Source organism: Equus asinus, chromosome 4, assembly GCF_041296235.1.
Source record: "Equus asinus isolate D_3611 breed Donkey chromosome 4, EquAss-T2T_v2, whole genome shotgun sequence".
NCBI classification, from domain to species: domain Eukaryota; kingdom Metazoa; phylum Chordata; class Mammalia; order Perissodactyla; family Equidae; genus Equus; species Equus asinus.
This window is the reverse complement of record NC_091793.1, coordinates 97,616,194-97,638,551: the sequence shown is the minus strand read 5'-3', so window position 1 is coordinate 97,638,551 and position 22,358 is coordinate 97,616,194. Positions and strand designations below refer to the sequence as shown.

The 22,358-nt window shown below is 38.3% G+C and overlaps 1 protein-coding gene across 5 annotated transcripts in view; it reads right to left on the bottom strand.

Moving 5' to 3' along the window:
- GPD2 (glycerol-3-phosphate dehydrogenase 2) overlaps positions 1 to 22,358 on the bottom strand; it is a 139,096-nt gene that overhangs the window by 95,873 nt on the left and 20,865 nt on the right. For all 5 annotated transcript variants that reach the window (XM_070507796.1, XM_044768891.2, XM_014858273.3 and 2 more), the window contains exon 2: positions 5,028 to 5,137. In XM_070507796.1, coding sequence (XP_070363897.1) covers positions 5,028 to 5,129 — 102 coding nt within the window. In that variant the 5' untranslated portion in view covers positions 5,130 to 5,137. The remainder of the gene's footprint in view (positions 1 to 5,027; positions 5,138 to 22,358) is intronic.

The following is a 22,358-nucleotide window of genomic DNA, read 5'->3' as shown; positions in this document are numbered from 1 at the left end:
AAAGCATGAAGATCCTGTCATTGACAAGTATTACTATATCACTGACTTTGGGAAAGAATAAGTTTAAGTGCATTCTACTTAAAGCTAAAATGATAACGAAAATTCTGATTCACCCCCCCCAAAAAAGTAGAGCTTTTAAAATATTGTTTATTTTCTTAAATGTTTCACCATAGAATTCCAATAAATAGCATTGTACTATATAGTAATTAATTTATCAAAAAGACTACATTCATATAACGTTTTAGAAACACATCAGCCATACAAATCAAGTCTGCCACCACTCACATAAGCTCAAATAATAAAAAGAAAAGAAACAGTGGGAACTTCAGGGAATTTATCACTTCCAACAGGAAAAGAGTTTAAGTCAATTATCAGGGTTGTCCATCTTATTGGCTCCTCTTCAGATCAGGAAGCCAGGCGAAGAGAAACCAGAGGGATGTTGTATGACTGTTTTCTAGCCATTCTCCTACAATCTCAGAGGAAGAACATACCATTTGCTATCAACCTCAAAGTCTTAACAAGGCATCCCTGAATGCAAGGGTTTCCAGTGACAAGATCAACTATGTTGCTAACTACAACCGCCCTCTATATTCACCTCATCTGGGAATCTAATAATAGCTACACTTTTCGAAAGCTTACTCTGTTCCAGGAACTCTTCTAGGCTTTTCTGCTCTTCAACAATCCTTCGAAGGAAGTACCACTGTTCCCCACATTTTACAGATGAGGGAGTGTGAAGCCCAGAGAATTTAAGAAAATTGTCCATGGTCACTTAGCTCTTAAGACCCAGAGCCAGATGTTGAATGCAGGCAGCCTGCTCCAAAGATCATGCTCTTGTCCTTTCTTGTTATGTTGCTCACAAATGACACATCAATCAATAAGAATCTCTCAATTCCCTGATTTTAAGAAGATCACTCCTCACACTGAAAAGGGACCTTGATTTCCATTCTCTGAAGCCCACTCTCTGCATATGTATGATGCAGGAAAAACAAAAAAAGAAACTTTCACATCCGGGCTTTGAGAAAGCTCTCAGTGGTTCTCAGGCTTCACCTCAGATTGTCTCACAAAGCCCGCTACACCTTCAGAGTGGGTAATGGAAGGAACAAACCTGGCCTGTGTTACGTGAGAGGGCCCACCCTCAGACCTAAATAGACCTTTGTTACATCAACCACACCAATGGGGTTAAAAAGCAGCCCACACCATCACGCCAACGTTTCCAGTGAGGACCTAGAACATATAAAATAAGTTTACAATAAACAAAAAAAAAAAAAGGTCTATAATGAAAAGAGAAAAGCCTGGGACAGCCCTCAGTTAAATCTTTGCAAACCAACCCTATTTTTGTCCTCACTCTCTGTGGCCACCCTCATTCTTCCCACCCACTAGGGAATCCTGATGCAGCCCTGACGTTAACGCTCTCCACTTCCATCCTCACTAAGGTTCACCAGCTCTGAAAGTACCCAAGCCCCTCTCTCGTAATTTAAACTCCGCTCCTCCTCCCACCAGCTTGGAATTAGAAAAGGAAGCTCTCCCATGAAGCGACACTTTCCTTTCGCTAGATAATGAGGAATAACCAGAAGAACATCCTGTCTGTCCTGAGAGGAAGACTGGATGAGATATCTTCCAAGGCCCTTCCACTTAAATGTTTATTATTCAACGGACCCATACTAAATAGTGAATGACAAATACCTTGCTCTGGATAATCTGTACTCCACCACAGAGGTGTTTGCTTGCTACATCACTGGTGGGATTTAAGATAGGGTAGGATGCTTATGTCCCATTACTCAGCTTCCTGTTCCTTGGTATATGGCTGGTTTGAGGAGAGGAAAACTCAAGAAGGCGTTGTGAAAACGTAGTCACCTACTTATTGGTGGGGAAATAAAGGAAAGGAAAATGAAATGAATAGGAAGCCACTCCAAGACCACTCAAAAAATCCCTACATGCATAACTGAAGGTGGCCTCAAATGTGGATGACATTTGAGACCACAAACCTCCTTCCCCACAGGTGGACACAGTCAAAAGAAGTTAGCCAACATTCACTTCCTTTTTCCCATCAGCTCCCTCACTGGAATTGAAGATTTAGATTGCCTCACCTCCAAAAGAAATAATAATAATAATAATAATAATGATAATAGCTCTCTCTTTAGGCCATAATCCCTATCCCTTTGAAATATGACCTATTTATCTCAAAAGAAAAAATCTCTAGGCTTCACTTGGGTCAACAGTGGATACTATTCATCACTGATAAACATAATATAAATGTTAAAAATATGCTTGTATAAAGAAAAGCCACACTACTAACTAAAATGAGACAAAAAATAATTGCTGTCACCCCTAACTCCCATTCTGCCCCAAGAATGCTAGTCTCCATAACCGTCTCTATTTCCTCACCTACAGTACCTTTTATTCAAGAAACTGCGTAAAAGGTAAATGAATCACATCTTATTTGATTTCATCTTGTTCTCTGTTTAATTAATCAAAAATCATATGTATAATAGTTTTCCTTCTATTCTTTTCCTTGCAAATACAAGCTAATTTAACATTAGAATTGATTTAAAAAGTTTTTGTGAGCTGACCTGGCACCTAAACACTTAGAGCACCATTACCAAACGTGCTTTAACAACTGACCAACTTTTAGAATCAACCCATTTGTGTTTAGAATACAACCACTGCCTGTATTTTAGGAAGGAAGGTTTGTACTGGAAATATCAAATGCGCACAAGCTATGGGCCTGGGGAGACAGGGCTGAGAGTGTGGGAACGCCAGCAAAATGTGCCTGAACTTAAAGTCAACAGACGGCTTTCTCATCCATCAGTATCTTGGGCTTTCATCACCAATTTATTCTTAAAGGAGGCTAGTTTATCAGTTGAATCATCTTAGAAAACTGGAAAAATAAAAACCCAAGCCAATACTTCAAGCATTGCTCTGTAGAAAAATGGAGCATGCCTAGTCACACTGAAGGCCACGGCTTCTACAAAATGTAGACCAGTAATGGGAAAGAAGGGGCAGATTTTTCTTGACTATTGAAGTAAGAAAAATTCCCCCCCTAGAACGGCTGTGATTGGCAGATATTTTCTGAGAAAGGACAGTTGAGGCCTGTGGTCATTTTATGTCAATGGCTCAGATGAGTTGGTCTCCTCTCCTCCTTTACCCCCCTTTCTCTCTTTTTTGCCAATCCCTATGGCTACATCTCAACCTGCTACCCAAAACATGCTCACGGCAGTGGCTTAAAGGGACAGGAATCACCACAAAAGAACGCACACACTTGGATGTATGTCTTCTGCAACTCATTGATTGAATATGCCTATGATGATTTTCCTCAAGAGAACTTGTCAGATTTAAATTATAAATGACTTAAAACTGCTGGTATCTGTTACATTTGGCTATTATGGTGGTCAGGATGTCTATCTTAGGAAGGAGAAATGACAAAACATCCCAGGAATCAACAGACCCTTGTTTCGCCTTGATTTTACTAAAATTCACCCCTAACTTGATTGATTGAAGGCAGTATCAACTTTTAATTCTATTCCTCGAGACTAAAGCGAAATCAAACATAAAAAAATATGAAGCAGTATTTTCTAGGTACAAAGTTAAGCTATAAACTCTGAAATAGAACATGTTTACTGTGGTTAACAGACATACGCCATGTACAAATTTAGCAACAACTCATCATATTAGATACCGTGACCTTTGGCATTGGCATTTTCCAGCATCGTTTCAGATAGCACTGGTAAAGATGGCAGAAGTAATCTAACCCACTAAAGCGCATGTCCCAACAGAATCGCACTTCTGAAATAGCCTCAGCAGAAGCAACACCTTTCCACGCCTACTTTTAAGGAACCAAGGCAATATTTTAAAAGAAACAGTGCATTAAGCATGATCAATGGGTGAGGATGAGTTTCAATAGTATGTCAATTAGTAATATCTGCAACATACACGCCTGGGGAACCTGTGAGGGTAATGTGCTCACAGGGAAGAATGAAAAGGACCAAGAGAACCTATTCAGCACCGTCCATCTTTAGGAGAAAACATTGAAAATGAGCTTTGTTTTTTTTACCTATAAACCATCAAATTGATTCTTCCTAATATGTGTTTTTAAAGTGGGATTTCCCATTCAGGACATGGGACTCCAAGCAATCTGGCTGGCTCTACTGCCTTGTAGCACAAAGACAGAGAAACAAGTGCAAGACAGTACTCACGAAAATGCAGAAAATGAGTAGTTCACATAGAGCCCAGCTACAAATGGCTTCCCAAATTCCTTCACTGACATCTTTGAATGGGGAATGCACCACCTAGCTGGTAGCACAAGACGTCCTAACAACACAGGGGAGGGGGAGCAGGAGACTAATAGTGACTGCTGGTGGACACCGCCATTTCAAGCCTGAAAAGAACAAAATCATTCACCAAAATGGTTTCCTGGCATCACTTTTGAACTACGGGAAGGCATAGTTCTAGAGCAAAGGGAAAAAAGCAAAATGAAAAGAAACTGACCACTTAAAATTCTTTGGAAACTTCATCCCAATCTCATTTTCATAGTTTTCGCCCATTAAAAATTTTACCCAATCTAAAGTAACACTATATAAGTAACTAAACCTTTAAAAATAAAACCAGGTTTCAAAGTTTGGTCTTTTGTAAAGGCACTTTCTTTTCCATTTCCTTTCTCAGCTGCCTGACTTCTAATAAGAGAAATTTTTGGCAGGAACATAGGAGGTATCCAGACATTTGGATGACTTAGACAAGAAAGGCCTAAATGAACAAACTCTGGCACGCAGAAATAAAGCAATCTTTTAAAACCAAAGAGCCAAAACAGAGGCTAAATAATATAATGCTTTCTAATAAAGAAATATACTTTTTAAAAAATGAGATACACACAGTTCTCAAGGATCATTCAGGAAGTAGTCTAAATTAGTTTCTTTCAGATCAAGCTGAGACAGTAATTTCTAAACTAAAGTATCAGCATACATACACTTCATATACAGTTCCTTAACATAGTTAAGGTTCATATTATAATCAACACATGCACAATTACTTACTTGCTTCCTTCTGTAGTGAGCAAACTGAGAGAGGCCTAGAACACTTGCAAGAGCCCCTCCTCCAACAAGAATAGTCCCTTTCACTGCCTTTTGAAATGCCATTTCTTAGCCTACAAAGGAAAAAAAGGCAACAAAAAAGTTAATTGGGATTTTTATCCCATAACAACCCCAATAACAAAAAGGGACTGTGTAGATTATGAAACTAAGTTAAACAAGAAAAGAAAACATAAAATCAGGAAGTTACTAACATGCCAATTTGTATACTACAATTCAAAAACAATACGCAAAAAGAACTAGACAAGGGAATTGTCTATATAAAAGTCACCTTCCAACAGGAATTAAAGAAAGAAAAGGAAATGAAGAGAAAACCAAGGATAGTTAAAGAGTATAAAGCCAAGAGAGTTGTGAAGAGAAATATCATTGTGTATCTGGCAAAACTGCATGCTGTACTTGCACATTTGCTCCACCGCTAATTCCCTCCACAAGCAGAACGGGTAGAAGTCTTCTGCCACTTGACATGACAATGAACCTCATGCCTTCTTCCGGTTCATCGGCAAGTGTTGAATTCAAATTGTGGTACAACTCCCTGCCTGAGTTCTCCCCTTCCTAATGAAGTTCTTTCTAGAACTGAAAGCCAACATACTTACATTTCTATCCCTAAAAGAGTCTACACTTTACACATAAAAAGTCAAAGGAAACCCTGCCTTGATCCTCGCACAAAGTGACAGCTTTAACACTGCTGTAACTCTTTTCATTCAGGGAACTTAAAAGGAAAGTTTTCTGTTAGCCAGAGTTGTATGACAGTACAATTTCAAGGGGAAACTCTCCAGATCAAGCCCTCTTTCATGCTCTGTGAATATTTCCAAATAAGGTCTTGCATTGTGTTAGCTTTTGACTTTCTTTCTTCAGACTTGTTTTAAAAAATACTTCTACTATTGGACTGATGAAATTTTTTAAAGTTTTTTTGAGTACTTAAATATTCTTTAACTTTTTCAGAAACCCCACCCAAAGAAAAGCATAATAATGAAAATTTCCCCCAAAAAAACCTCTTGCCAGCTTTAATTCAGCTAAATAAAAAAGATGTATAATAGTGTAATCAACTAAAAAAACAATTCTAACTTAGAGCTGATATTGAGTAATTTGACCGCCTAAGCCTTTCATTCACATTAGCAGCTGACATGCGCATATCATCCTGGGAAGCCACTACCCTATTTTCCTGAATGGGTGGAGGTCTGACCTGTCTGGACAACACACCTTATACTCTACAGATATCTCATGACTCAAGAAAGTATTTAATATGAAGTCAGTTTTAACCTAGGATAGTAAAGAACATATAGTATCTCAGTGTAAATTATGATACAGTTAAAATGTGTGGGTCTGTATTGAATGGATAGAATCTATTAGCATAACTATCCTAAATCAAAGAATTTCAGTGCAGTTGGTAACTATGATTCTAAAGAAAATTCATTTTGGAATACTGTAAATTATATGCTAAAACAAAAATTGGCATCTCTTAAACTTTTATTTTTACTCTGATCTCATTCCTTCTGACAAACTCCTACATTCTAAGACTCATCTTTGTTATTAAGAATTCACCAGAAAAATACTTCACATGCCTACGTTCTCTGCTGCTGAAATTCTCTTCTTTACTGTCCCTCCTCTATATCAACAAGCCCCCTCTCCCAAGTTATACAAAATAGTTGGTATATGCTGACTAGGGGCCTCCATTCATCATTCAGTAAACCCTAAGCAAAACTCAATGTCCAAAGTCGCTCTGATTGTAAAAACTGCCACTAGCCTACTTGGAAGGCACCCATTTGTCACAGCTCATCATTACCATTCCTGGTATTGCTGTAAAGGTTCACGTGGGCGTCTATCACACAACAATAGAAACTCTAGCAGCCCGGAGATAGCATGCTATCTCCAGGCTAACTAGGTTCCCCTGACAATTAGGGACAGAGAATCGAGACCTAGTTCTATTTACCTAAACAATGCATGTGCCTCTGCCATACAGACAGCAGCCCGGTGGTCCCTTGGATGTGAGTTTTGTGGCTGATTGACTCTAGCTCAGTATCACTGCTTCTGTCTTGTTGATAATGCCACTGATGACTTCACAAAGGATACCATATAGCCAACTGAGGGATGTTATTTAACATGTCTCAGCAGAGATGTTCATTCAGCCAGTTAAGTTTGGAGCTAGTTTTTCCCATTGTGTAGGTCCCTGCATTTCCTGCTCACCTTATTATATTGCTTCAATTTGATTTGTCTGAAAGCAAAACTTGCTCAGGGGGATATTTTCATGGGTTTTGTCAATGAGCCACAAATATTAATGAAAAACTGCATTAATATATTATTTTGTGGAGTTAGCGATAATATTGACTATAATCAATAAAATTTATTTTTTCAGTAATTTCATAAAATAACCTAGGCTTAATGAATCATTATTTCTATTCTGATCAAATCCATCCTTAAGATCATCCAGCTACTTGTAATGAATAATCACTCAAAAACATGAGCACAGAATCAGTCAATTTTACCTGGCTCTCCCAAGATTACCATTATTATTTTTTTATTGTTATAATGACAATAGTAGCCAATTATTGAGCATTTGCTCAGTAATAGGTACTGTGTTTTTAATTCTTTACATACATCAGTTCACATCACCCTCACCACATTGTAATTTCATAAAAGAGGCAGTTGTGGTTCAGAAGGGGTAGGGTATTTTGCCCAAAGTCGCTCCTTAGAAAGTGGCAAAACCACAACTTAGTCTATGTGCTTAACCACTGGGTGGTTCTGCCCTGCCTTTGCTCTCAAAAGGCAACTTCTCCCCAAGAGTCACACTATATTTTTTTTTTTCCTGAGGAAGATTCACCCTGAGCTAACATCTGTTGCCAATCTTCCTCTTTTTGCTTGAGCCCTGAGCTAACATCTATGTTAATCTTCCTCTATTTTGTATGTGGGTTGCCACCACTGAGTGGTGTAGTAGGTCCATGCCCAGGAACTGAACCCAGGCTGCTGAAGCACAGCACATCAAACTTAACCACGAGGCCACAGGGCTGGCCCTCATATTGCTGTTGCTCCCCACAAAAGGCTCATCCAAACACTCATCCAAACACTCATCCAAAGTGTACAATCCCTTGGCATTAGGGTTTCTCTAAGGCAATGAAGAAGCCTCAAACAAAATATCTACTAGTAACCTTCTACCAGATAATAAAGGAACTTTGTTTTAATGTTGAAAGAAAGAAATCGAAAGCCAGATAAATATAAATTATATGCTGTGGACTACGTTTACATTCTGTTATAAAGAAAAAAGTTTTCACAATGATTACAGAGAAGAAAAGACAGTTTCCTTCTAAGTAAAAGCCACAACCAGGAAATTAGCAAAGAAGAGGAACAAAAATATTGACAAATCTTTACCTTTTGCAACTAAAAGTGTAAGAAAACCAGAGGTAGAAAACTGGAGGTAGAAAAATTATCCAAAAAGAAAATTAGCGTAGGTACCATAGCCTGATGTCCATGCTTAACAGCCTATGAAGTCAACCATATATACATTGACTCAGGACTGGCTCCTGCATTTGCACAGACCAGTGCCAGCCCTCTAATTCTTGCAAGGAGAACACCAGCCCAACTAAACAAAGTCCTAAATAAAAAGGTACTCATTTAAGTATATCTGTGAGTTTATCAACTGCCTTCAAGGGGCTTACAATCAAGTTGGAGGATTAAACATCAAAGTCTGTCTTGTAACTGTCTTAAAATTAGTTGTACTGTATTAAGTGCTATTAATAGTTGGATAGACAAAAGGCCCTGAATAGCCAAAGCAATCCTGAGAAAGAACAAAGCTGGAGGCATCACAATTTCTGATTTCAAACTATATTACAAAGCTACAGGCGCCAGCCCCTTGGCATAGTGGTTGAGTTCACACTCCCTGCTTCAGTGGTCCAGGGTCCTCCGGTTCAGATTCTGGGCACACACCCACACGATGCTCATCAAGCCATGCTGTGGTAGCATCCCACATAGAAGAGCTAGATGGACTTACAACTAGGATATACAACTATGTACTGGGGCTTTGGGGAGGAAAAAGGAAAAGAGGAATCTTGGCAACAGATGGTAGCTCAGGGCCAATCTTCCTCAATAACAACAACAACAAAGCTATAGTAATCTAAACAGTATGGTTTTGGCATAAAAATAGACATATAGATCAATGGAACAGAATAGAGAGTCCAGAAATAAACTCATGCATTTATGGTCAATTAATTTTCAACAAAGGAGCCAAGAATATACAATAGGGAAAGGATAATCTCTTCAATAAATGGTGATGAGAAAAGTGGACAGCCACATGCAAAAGAATGAAACTGGACCACTACCTTACACTACACATAGAAATCAACTCAAAATAGATTAAAGACTTGGACTAGAAACCTTAAAACTCCTAAAAGAAAACATAGAGGGTAAGCTCTTTTACATTGGTCTTGGCACTGATTTTCTGGATTTGACCTCAAAAGCAAAGACAACTAAAGCAAAAATAAATAAGTGGGACTACAACAAACTAAAAGCCTTCTGCACAACAAAGGAAACCACCAACAAAATAAAAAGGCAACCTACTGAATGGGAGAAGATATTTGCAAATTATATATCTGATAAGGGGTTAATATCCAAAATATATAAAGAACTCAAACAACTAAATAGCAAAAAAACAAACATACCAATTTAAAAATGGGCAGAGGGACTAAATAGACATTTTTCCAAAGAAGATATACAAATGGCCAACAGGTACATGAAAAGGTACTCAACATCACTAACCATCAGGGAAATGCAAATCAAAACCACAATGAGATATCACCTCACACAAAAAAATGAGATAACAAGTGTTGATGGGGATGTGAAGAAAAGGGAACCCTTGTGCACTGTTGGTGGAAATGTAAATTGGTACAGCCACTACGGAAAGCAGTATGGAGGTTCCTCAAAAAATTAAAAATAAAACTACCACGTGATCCAGCAATTCTACCTCTGGGTATTTATCTGAAGGAAATGAAATTACTATCTCAAAGAGGTATCTGCACCTCCTCATTCACTGTAGCATTATTCACAAAGCCAAGATAATGAAACAACCTAAGTGTCCATCGATAGATGAGTGTATAAAGAAAATATGGTATATACACACATACAATGGAATAGTTTTAAGCCATTAAAAAGAAGGAAACCCTGTCATTTGCGACAACACGATAGACATTGAGGGCATTATGCTAAGTGAAATAAGTTAGACAGGGAGACAAATATTGTACGATCTCATATATACAATCTAAAAAATCCTAACTCATAGAAACAGAGAATAGATTGGTGGTGGCCAGAGGCAGGAGGTAGGGAGTGGGGGTAATGGGTGAATGGGATCAAAAGGTACAAACTTCCAGTTATAAGATAAATACTAAATTCTGGGGATGTAACGTACAGCATGGTGACTATATAGCAGGTAACAATACTGAATTGTATATTTGAAAGTTTCTAAGAGAGGAAATCTTAAAAGTTCTCATCACAAGAAAAAATATTATAACTATGTGAGGTGACGAATGTTAACTAAACTATTGTAATAATCATTTCATAATATATAAAAATATCAAATCATTATATTTTATGCCTTAAACTAATATAACATTATATGTCAATTATATCTCAATAAAACTGGAAGAAAGAATTTAAATTATACTCAAAAGAAAGGAGAGTAGAAAGAAGCGGAGGTAGGGGTGATAGTAAAGCACTATCCGATAACATTTTCATCAACCACAAGATGTAGGATAGAGTAAAGCTGGGACGCTATTTCTCCTCTGTTCTGTTCTATTTTAAACACTGAGTTATGATGCCCTCAAAGAAAAAAATGGAACCACTATATGGACAGAGACAATATTTCACCTGAATTTCTGTGATTTGCGTCCCTCAATATGATTGGAAGGGCTAGGAGGGGTTCTAAATAAAGTAAGCTGTTAAGTTACATTATTTCCTAAAACAATAACAAATTGAAAAAGAAATAGTAGATTATCAAGTCAAAATGGCACAGTGCATTCATGCTTCAACTCAGCGTAAAAACATGGTAATAACAGATAGAAAAAGAGAAAAGATACATACTTATACACATACACTCTGACAGAAAAGAAACAAGATGCTATATCACTGTAGTGAAATGAGAGATTGATTCTAACTAAAAGAATTAAAGAAGGCTTCAAAGAAGACAGGATACTTGGGAAGGTCTTAAAGAAAGAAAAGGCTTTGGAAGGGGAATGAGTAGAGACAGGTCTAGATAAAGAAGATTTGGAAGAGAAAGAGGAAGATTACAGTAATGTTCAGGAGGCATACAAGTACATAACTATCTGGTTTGGTTGGCGATGATGTTCAATTGGAAATGAGGTCTAAAAAGAAGTCCAAGACAAGAGATAAAAAGACTGCATATGTGAAATAAGACATTTCGATGATATTCTGTTGGCAGTGGGGAGTTGAGGCTGCAGACGAGGGAAGTAAGATGTTCAATCCATGATTTGTGAAGAGTCGTCAAGCAGATTTTTGTGTTGAAGGCTATGATGAAGACAGAGAGACCAACTGGAAGGCAATGAAACAGTCCCCAGGTGAGAAGATAAGAGCCCAGTTTAGGACAACATTGAAAGTCTAAATGCTCTGCAGAAATCTCTAGTGACAGCACTTACTAAGAGATCAGGACAGGACCTGACTGCTGATTACAGAAGGAAGCGGGAAGAGATTGAACATCATAAGGGGTTTTAGCCTGGGTAGCTGGAGATTGGCCCCAACATTACAGCATTAAGATTTAGAAAGAGAAGCAGGTTTAAGGAAGAAGACGAGCTCAGTTTGGAATTAAGGAAATTTGAGATCTTGACAGAAAACCTAATTGGAGACAAGAGCAAACATGGTTAGGTGGGTCTCAGACTCACAAGAGTAATCAGAGCAAAGCTATGGTTTGGGAATTTTCTGCCTAGAACTGACAGATATAACTGCTACATGATAAAACATACTCACTGCTAGCAAACAAAAACTGAGTTTGCCACTTCTCAAAGTTTGTTCACCTATGCTTCTAGCTAACCCTACAATTTATCTGGCTCTACTTAATTCTTAGCTGTCCTTTTAGGACTCCCATTATAGACAGAGTGACTTCAACAATGAGAACAACCACTCAGATCCTATTTCAAATAGTCCCAGAGTGCTCACCACTTCTGCCTCCTCTCCTTCAGAGGCAAGGCTACCCTCCCAGCTAAATTATGCATTTGAATGACATAACCACACACTTTAGACTTAAAAACAAGAAACAACCACCCATTTAAAAAGGCTGAAAGTCCCCTTAGCGACCAGCCACAAACACGTTATTCCAGAACAAGAGCACACTTCCTGGCCCCTGAATTCTTGAAATAGAGTCCTCAAACTCTTCTCCCTGTCTTACAGTCCTAGCTTCTCTCTTAATTTAGCACAAATAAAAATGCATCCAAGTGGATTTGTTGCTCTTCTGTGGAAGGAGCCCTGGGTACCTTCACTTTTACGAAAACATAGCAAGTTCCTTTCCAATCTCCATAATTTAAGAAACATTAGGACTTTCCAGGGTTTTGAGTCTTTTGCCAGCACAGATGTAAGCATACTTCTCCCCATCCCTTAAAAGAGTGATCAGTGTGCGTTGGGAGGTGTGGGGGGAGTATAGCTCAAAGATCATTTTCAGAAGAGTAATTTCAATTGTTATTTCACAAAATTGGGGTTCTCTTGCCTGGTGCACACAAACGAGTCAATTAATTACGGCATCGGCCTTTGGGAAAAGAGATCACCTTTATTCTGTGAGATCGATCTGAAGGGAAAGAGGAGGCATGTGCCCTCAGATCTGTCTCCTTGATTCAGGATTTGGGGGAAATTTAAGGGGTTAGGGAGAATAGGGTGGCATGCAGAAATGCTGGTGGGATAGGTTTTGATTGGTGAGCTTCAAGCACTTATGGTAAGGTTCTAAACATTTATGATGAGGTTCTAACACTTATGACGAGGTTTTAAACATTTATAGTAAGGTAGGAAAGGAATTTTAACATCAGATCTTCCTGAACGGTGGACCCTTGCTTCTGATAAGAGTCCAACTTCTAAATTCTGGTCATGTCTCAGTCCTTTGGTTCTATGGGGAGGAGAATCTTTGGTTCCACGGTCGTTTCAGGTCAAGATTTCTTCTTCTGTGCATGCTCTAGCTCTGTAACTTTTCCAAATTTTCTGAAAGACAATTCTTAATCACTTTGTTGATAAGAGATGGGGTCTGTTCCAACTGGCTCTAAATGAGCCCATGGTCACACAATTACAAGTCTTGCAATCCTTGGGACAAGTGTTCTCTAGCAAGATATAAAAGCATTCCATGTCCCTCTGACCACCTATAGTGAGAAACTGGATGAACAAGGCATTCAAAACATAAGATAAAACCTCCAGGATGTAACCTAGATGTGGCATGTGCTACTTCACTCAGCCCTTTACCTAAGCACATGCAGGTTCAAAGGCAGCAAGAAGCTCCTTACACTTCAATTGCCCAGTCACCCACCTTGTAGCTGTGCATGGAAAACCTCCCCCTCTTCTATTTTGAGTCATGACACTCTGTCAAACCCACAAAAGGCAGAACCCAGAGGGCCAGGCCTCAAGGTCCACCTGCATACAAACTCAGTGACTTATGGGAGAAAGTTGCATGAATCTTACAAAAGAAGGGGGAAGGAACTCATCAGAGGAAGTCCTACCCAAGAAGTTTATAATCATGGAACTTGGCAGCAAGTCCACAACAAAATGGAAGAAGAGGGAGTGAGTTCAAAAGCACCTTCCCACCCAGCAGCCCAGTTTTAACTATAAAAGTCAAGATCTCTGGGTGCTTTGAACTAGATATGTTCCAACAAAGCAAAGCCTTTATTCCAATTGATGTGAGGTCACGTGTTTTGTATACCTTCCTATCAGAAAATACACCGTGGTTCAGGCACACCAAACATATGCTGATCAAGAGCTTACACGGACAAGTAAGTAGCAATCAAAGCACACCACATACCCCCTTTTCTTTCCCAAAGGTTGACTTTACAGTGGGGACAATGATTAGCACTCTGCCTGCAAACGCATCCTCCGCAGCCAAGCAGAGCAGCACTTCTGCACACATACATCTTACACAGCAGCATGGGATCCCCACAGAAACACGTGGCGAGCCCTCAAGCGTGCTTTTTGAAAGCTGTCAGACATAGATGAACAAAACAGTCAACATCAGAGGCCCGTCAGCCTATTCTCTGGAAAGAGAGGAGTCCTAGTCCATAAACTGAAAATGAATCATCCTTTTTTGGTTTGCTTTAAACATTTTTAAAAAGGATTTAGGCCAAGTCTGGTTAGGAAATGGACCCAAGAGTTATCTACTAAAGATTATCCCAGTGGAAATAAGTGAATGTATCAAGTCCTGAGAAAACAGCCGACACTTTTATCCTTCAATCACCTTACCTTCCTCCCTAGCCCTTCCTCTACTACATATATACATATACATTTTTTAAAGCCCCAAACACAGTAACAATGACAACCCATAGTTATAAAAACTACATACACTGTATCAACCTACGAAAACAGACATCAGTTGAAGAGGCAAAGTGTTTATTTGGGATCAAAGAACTGCAATTTGGGGAGCACAGACTCAGGTAGAAATCCAAACAGTACCCTGCTAGGGAGTAAAAGTCAAGGGCTTTTAAAGGCAAAGAAGGGAGGCTGTATTACAAAGAATTTTAATTTGAACAATTGCTAGTAAAACAATTGCCGGTTTGGCCCAGTCCAAAGGTTTGCCCAGGCCAAGGTTCAAGACAGCAGGCAGCTTCTCTGGAAGGGAAACTCCGACTCCATTTTAAACTGATTCCACTAAAGTCAGTTTTGACTACTGAATAGGATATCAAAGGATAAACACAAAGGTTTTTCTGAAGTCATTGAGAAAAGTATTCTTCTGATAAAACAAGACCAGTGAAAGAACCAGTAAAAGTTGGCAGAAAAGTTAGAAATACAATGAATCCTCCGCTTCTGGATGTCCAAAATTTTCACTGTGGCTGAGGAGGAAGTTAGAGCAACATAATCACACGTGACTGGCACAGCATCCAACCCCTAGCTTTGTCCCTGCCTCTCATACCCCATCAGAGAGCCAGACCACTTAGGGAAGAGCATGTTCTATTTCCAATCAATTTCCCCAGGAAAATTCCATGCCAGAAGGGCCCAATCCAAAAGATGGGAAAAAATCTTAACAAAGGCAGAGTATTTTAATAAAGACAAAAGAAAAACAAAATCAGGAAACAAAGAGCAAATGAAAGAAGACAAACACCATATTTGTATTGATTCACATAGCTTCAAGGCAGAAAGTATTTGGAAAAGCTTCCTATGCGTCTCTCTGGGGCACCTTTAGGTCAGTTATATCATTTTAGGAGCAAACACACAGCTACAGATGACTGAGAAAGAGGTTCGCCCAGGAGGCTAGCCCAAAAAGGCTCACAGGAGGGCAGGAGCCTGGAAGCTTAACAGAAGGAGGAGCTGGCACAGGGAAGGGTTGAGTTGGCTCCAGGGGTTGTAATCAGTGTTTAAGAAATGTAAGCAAAAGGCATACACACACAAAAGAGGAGAAAATAAGGTCAACCACCATTTAAAATAACCCAGTGAAAAGTCTCTATTTGTTTATAAAAAATTTGTCAAACATTATGATGTTAATTCTTTTGGTGTGCAATTTTTGGGTTTTTTTAATTTAATATGCAATTCCATAACTAATTAAAGCTTTTATTTCACTAAGTCCTCTAAAAGGAAAACATACAGAAAAGGTAGAGGGCTGTAGAGGAACATGATACATGCTCGCACTCTGGTCGTCATTTATTATGTAAGACTCAATTTTTAACAAAATAAATAGTTTCCAAGGCAACTTCCATATTATGTATTTGTTTTCTGCCTCTTCTAAAACACACACCAGTACGAAAGAGTCACAAATTTGACCCTTTTCCCTCATTTTCCTGAGGTTCTCTGTAGAATTACAAGAAATCAATGAAGCCTATCTCAGCTTATAATAGATTTATATTCATTAATGCAAATGATCATAGTTTCATTCATAATGGAATGATTTCTATTGTATTTGCTTTCCATAGAACTGTCATTAAAAATCATAAAGAACTATAGTTAGTTCATGCAAGTGAACTTGCTTTACATTTTAAATTCATTTTAAAACTAAAATTAATATACTATATTCTCTATCATCCTAGACGTTAATAGATTTTTAAAGTTGTAAAATTCTATCTTTAATTTTCCATAAAAACATATTTCTGCCTTCTTTGTTTACCATATATGTAATTTAAGGTAATCCTAAAAGACATAAAATAAAATGAGCCTCAAAAGTCAAAATCTGGAGCACTTCTTCCCAAAATGCACATCCCTTATAAAGACACAAGTCAGGTTAAGGCACTGAGTGGATAACATGCCTGGCATGAAATTAAACAAACTTGCATTAATGCGTCAACTAACAAGAAAGGCCTCACTTGAAAAGAGGACAGCAGACACTGAAAAAAGCTTTAACTATGCCTTGAGGAAGAAGGAATGTTACCAACGAACCACACAAAAAAACTTCTTTGGGCAAACAGACCACACTAGTCCCATGCTTTTTGCTGACTTTCTGACCCTTTACTAACACTATTTTTGGGTTAGAAAAATGGTTCACATTCCTTTGGCAGCACAAATCCTTTTTTTTAGATTTTACATCCTGTTACAGAATCTATTTTAGTAATCAAGACAAGAAAAAAACCTTTACATTTGTCTACACAAATAACGCATAACCAATCTATAAATCAAAATTGGGTGAGTTTATTATGAGCCAGATTTCAGGACCATCTAGCCCGGGAGAGTCCTCCCACAAAGGAACAGAGCACTCCAGAGAAGTGCGGTGTACAGAGTGGTCATATACCATCAAAGAGCATGTATCACATATGATTGAAATGTCCCTTTTACGATAGTCATGAGACTGCCCCGTCCGCACAGCGATTGATGGACACAGCAGGTAGCAGGTCTGTTGTCTCGAGCTGGATGGTCACAGGTAAGCTGGGTGGTCAAAGGAGCGCAGCAATCAATTCCTAGTCTAGGGAGAGATGCTTATCCTTAAAGAAATGCCAATGTGAGGGAAGTTGTACCTTTATCTTAAGGGCATTTGTTCTTGTCTTTGGGACACAGCAAATGCTTAAAGCAGATATATCATGCATGCTTAACTGCCACGTCAGGCCCTTTTAGAAAAACAACAAAGTTAGGCCAAATTATTTTTACACCAAATGGCTTCCTCATATACTCCAATATATCCTATTGCTTGCCATTTGTTTATCACTTTGTTACACAATAAACTGCATACAAAACAAGAGTTCAAAATATCTGTCTTTAATTACAATATATTAAGCCTCTCATTCAGATTTATTATAACTATAACAAAGTCTTATAAAGTAATCACAATCATGGCTGTTGAATACACACCCCGAAATGTTTCATAAGAAAACATCTACTTCACCATATAAATAAATAGTATTTTAAAATGGCTTAGGTGCTATAAAATAGTGCACAGGCACTGTGAATCAAAAGGTTTTTAACGTATATGAGTGATAATGAACATAAGTTCTCTACAGTCAAAAGAAATACACCCTAAGAAAATTTCAATTAAATAACACATTCAGAGAAAGCAGTGCTTCAGAGATAATTAAGTTTCTATTTGCCTGGATCTTAATCAGAGATCTCTGATGTTGTTTTGCAAGATCTTAGAAGTTTATAAACTATAGCATTATGAGTTAGGAAAAACTATCTACACATGTAGCCATTTTTCTTTGAAAGCTCAAAAAAACTTAGAGACTCAAGATCATTATTCTGAAATCTCTTTTTTGTGATTAGCACAGATATAGAAGGTTTGAGAATCTGCCTTCAAATGTCATAAGCACAAACAAAACTTTGAAAAGCTGGCTTTTTTTTTTAATTCAAAATGCGGATGCCAACTGATTTACTTAGCTTTTGTCCATTATTTTTATTATTGAATAAGAGAAAATGTCTTATTGAATGAGAGAAAAGTTACCAATTCTTCAAAAGTTCTAGTGGCAATTGCACGATGCATGTCAAGAAATGCATTTTAGGAAATACTTGTTGAAGATAGTTTATGAAATCCTGAGCTCATAAAAAAAACTATGACCAATAATTTTTATGCTACTATAGCACAATAATTTAGGTCAATTTATTTACATTATTTAAAAAATGTTCTAAATTTGATTATAGCTCTATTAAAGCACAAGCCTTGGCTGAGAGTTATAGAAGAGACCAAGAAGCATGTTGGGGTGGCAAGACCAGTTATTCTGCTTCCTTGAGCTAGAGAAGATCCCCAGGAAATAAAGCTAACCACTTTTCACATCCCTCAGCCTTCTTTTCCCTGTAGCTTGTGCAAATTTGCATTTAAAATTCACTCCTCTGCACATCTAATAATCCACTACATGTATAAATGTAACTATCAACAAAGGGGCAAATTACACAGACAAAACATAAATGCAAGGGAAATATGAGATGCACTATAGTCAAAATAATCGTGTATTGTATTATTTGGCTTAGTGATCACAGTCCCTAAAAGTCTCTGACCCTTAAGGAAATAAGAATCAGACAATAGGAGAGACAGATTGTGGTAAGTCATATTTCTTAACAAACATTTCTTCCAAAAGTATGGAATACAAATCATACCACATTTTATAAATGCCCCATCCCCTCACCCTCAAAAAAGGAAAGCAAAAGACGGTAGGTCTTCTTTCACCTGTGCAAAATAATAAGCAAGGCTGTATGTCCATCTCCCTTGTCTTAGCTAAAACATTCTTGGTCATAAGACCTTATTGTCCCCACTTGAATGAAGCGTCGTCTCTAAGTCTCCCCTTTTGAGATTTTTCTTTTCTTCTTTAAAAGGACTGGCACACACCCTAAGTGGAAAGCAGTCAAGTACTAGACTATAAACAAGTCTAGTCACTGTGCATGAGATAACTGTGTGTCAACATTACACAGCTAACACCCTAGCATTTGACTGTCTAAAATTTAAATAGCATGCACATAAGAAGATAGAGGTTTCTGCTCAATATTCTCTCTAAAGCTGCTATTGCTAAAAAACAAATAAACAAACGAAAAAACCCTTCTATATTCTTTTAATTCTCAAAACCAGATTAAAAAAGAAAATCACCAGGGGGTATTCCAGAAGGAGAGATTAAGGAGACTTGCCTTATAATTCCATCTCTACCCCTAACTTGCTTTGTGAATTCAGGCAAATCATTTGAATTTGCTGATCCTCACTCCACCTACAAATGAAATAGCTCTGAACATGTCCAGAGCTATTTTAAGTTCAAATTTACATTATTTTATGGTTTTTCTTCATTCAATAGGTACAGGGGAAAAAAACACCCTTACGCATTAGAGGTGGTACTATCTTAATGTCCTGTTTTTTTTAGCATGGTGGGATGAAGACTTGCATTCACTCTTTTGTTGAATAATTATTCACGGATCATCCAAATGTACACCAAACACACAACTGAGAAAAAACATACAAAAACCCCTGCCTTCCAAAACCTTACATTTGAGTGGAGTTTACAGTTTAAAAAGATTTTCTAAACTATTTTGGATTAAGATATTTCAAAAATGAAGGTCACACTTTGTCTTCATAAATAAACTAACCATGAATTCAATTATTGATGACATAGAGCCATCCATATGCATTCTTGACTATGCTAATAGGGCGATGCCCTCAGGAACAGTAGAAGGAACACTATTAATCCCCTTACTAAGAGGCCCCGAGCCACAGACTGTTCCCATTTGAATTCTTCCTCTACCTGCTTTACAAAGTGTTCCTGTTTCTTCCAAACTATCAGGCTGATGGTAATTTTCCCTTTTGATCTTGGATCTCTCCAGCTCACTTCTAAACTTGTTACCACTATGGTCAGAAAAATGAGAGTCAAGTTAGTTGAAGTTGTGTTTAAAATACAAAGAAATAGCTCTGAACAAAGCAAAAGCAGTGACTTCTTAGCACTTTAGCATTTGGATTTTCAACACTCTGGTTCTGTCTATTCAAGGGCCTTTTCCCCACTTCCTTCCTGTGTTCTAGGCTGGTGCAGCTGAACCAGATAATTTCTGGAGTTTGCTCTACGCAGGATGGATGAAACAAACCACACAAGTCTCTTACGAAGATTAAGGATTTCAAACCAGATACAAGCAGACGGTCCAAGACTTAGGAAAAGAAAATTCTTATTTCAATTCTGCCTCATCGGAACAGACCCACATTATTGTGAAAAAATGTGGCAAAGCTGTTTGCTTCTGCTCTAGAAACAATTTAGAATATTTTTCTGTGCTTTCTTGGATTCAAAGAAAAGTTTACAGATAAATGTGCCAAAAAAGAATCTATCTGCCACTCCTAAAAAACTTCAAAAGTCCTTGTTGGAAACTTATGAAAAACACACTTACCATTGATAAGGGAAAGATAAAAATTGTACGTTCTAAGAAAATAACCAAAGCAAGAGTTCAATCAAAAACTCAGCAAAGTATCACTGAAGGACCTACCCAAGTAAAGAAGATGAAAGGAGGGGCATTTAACTGGGACTTCCTGAATGCCTGTCATATCCTCAGCACAGCGCTAAGGGCTGGCAATTTCTCTGCTCACGTGGATTGGGGGACACAAACCAAAAGAAGCCATGCAAACAAATTTAAAAATTGAGTATTTTGAAACTGCAAGTGCTATGAAGAAAATAAAACGGAATATTACGTTAGATACTGATGGGGAGTAGGAGGGATCCACTTTAGATAGAGTGTTCATGGAGGTGATTTGGCAAAAACGTAATTGAGGAGGAAGAGCCAGCAGGGATCTGAAAGAAGGGCTGCCACACAGAGAGGACAGGCATGCAACGACACTTAGCATATGTAAGCTTGGCCTCCACTGGAAACTGAAAGGCCTCTGTGGCTGGAGCACAGTGAATAATGTGGGCCATGGGTTCCTGATGAGGTCAGGGAGCCAGACAGGTGCTAAGTCACATATGACTTCCTCCTAGCAAGGTGTCTATTCTGAGATAGAAAATCAACGGAGGAGTACAAGGATACAATGGAATTTATAGGAAGGGAGAGGAGGAGGGAGGAAGGCACATGGACCCGAGACAGTGTTAGAGGATGCCTTTTAGGGTAATAAGAGTCAAAGCAGCCAGTTTTCCTTAAGGACAACATTTGCTATGTTGATAATGAGTAGAAAAAGTATTTGAAAAGGACATAAGAGAGAGAAAGGAATAGTTAACAAATCACATGAGGAAATAGTCAAAAATGTAAACCACAATCAAAAACAGTATTCTACAACAGAAAAACAAACAGTTCAGGCATAATCTTGAATGTAAATATCTATTGAACTTACACACTTGAAGGAATGTTCCATCCCATTCAGTCTAACAAAGAACAGACAGCATCAACTGAGAGAGCCTCTCAAATGCTAACAGCATATGTCTTTTTTATATTTTATTATTTCCCCTTGGGCTTGGGCTGTTTGTAGGTGACTTCCCCCCACCCCCACAACTCATTATGTCTTGAACTGATTTTACACCCATATTAAAAAGAACTCTGGGTCACATCTCAACAAGCCAAGGCACCTGGAACATTCCCCACCAACCACAGGCAGGAAGCTGAAGAGCTGTGCAAAACTTACTGACCCAGCTGACTATAGATTTAATAGACAAGAGAGACTGCATATGATTAATTACAGTTATTTATATTTATGGGTTTGAATCTTGAGGATGCCTGGCCTCTCCCCATTTTATTTTATAATTTTCCCCCTGTTGGAGACTGAAGAGCAAAAGTCAATTGCCTGAGTGTTGGCATCACATGGAAACTAAAGAGTTTGCATTTCAATTCCTGCTCTAGAAACACTCTGGCTGAGCAGATGTAATTCACCAGACCCCAGTGGGCTAGGCTCGCACTGTTGTCAGTCAAATCACATAGCTGATGGAAATCAGCAGAGCACATTAGCAATTTATACTCAACAGTCTCTCCTTAACTGTAAATTTTGAGATAATGTTAAGTGAAACCCAAAGTTAATCCAAAAAATTTATCCCGTAGGTTAAGACTCTGTTCTTATCATGAGGCAGTCAGGAAGCAAGAGACTCACAAAATGGCATTTCTCATAGGACTCCTGTCAAAACTCCAGGTTCTGATATCACGCATTGACCTTCCAGCCTAACCTCACCCAGTGCACTTGTGCTTACTCCCTCGCCGTCCTTAGTTTGGCAGCTGCCAGCAACGTGATTTGTTTTCCAGACTGTATTCTGAGGA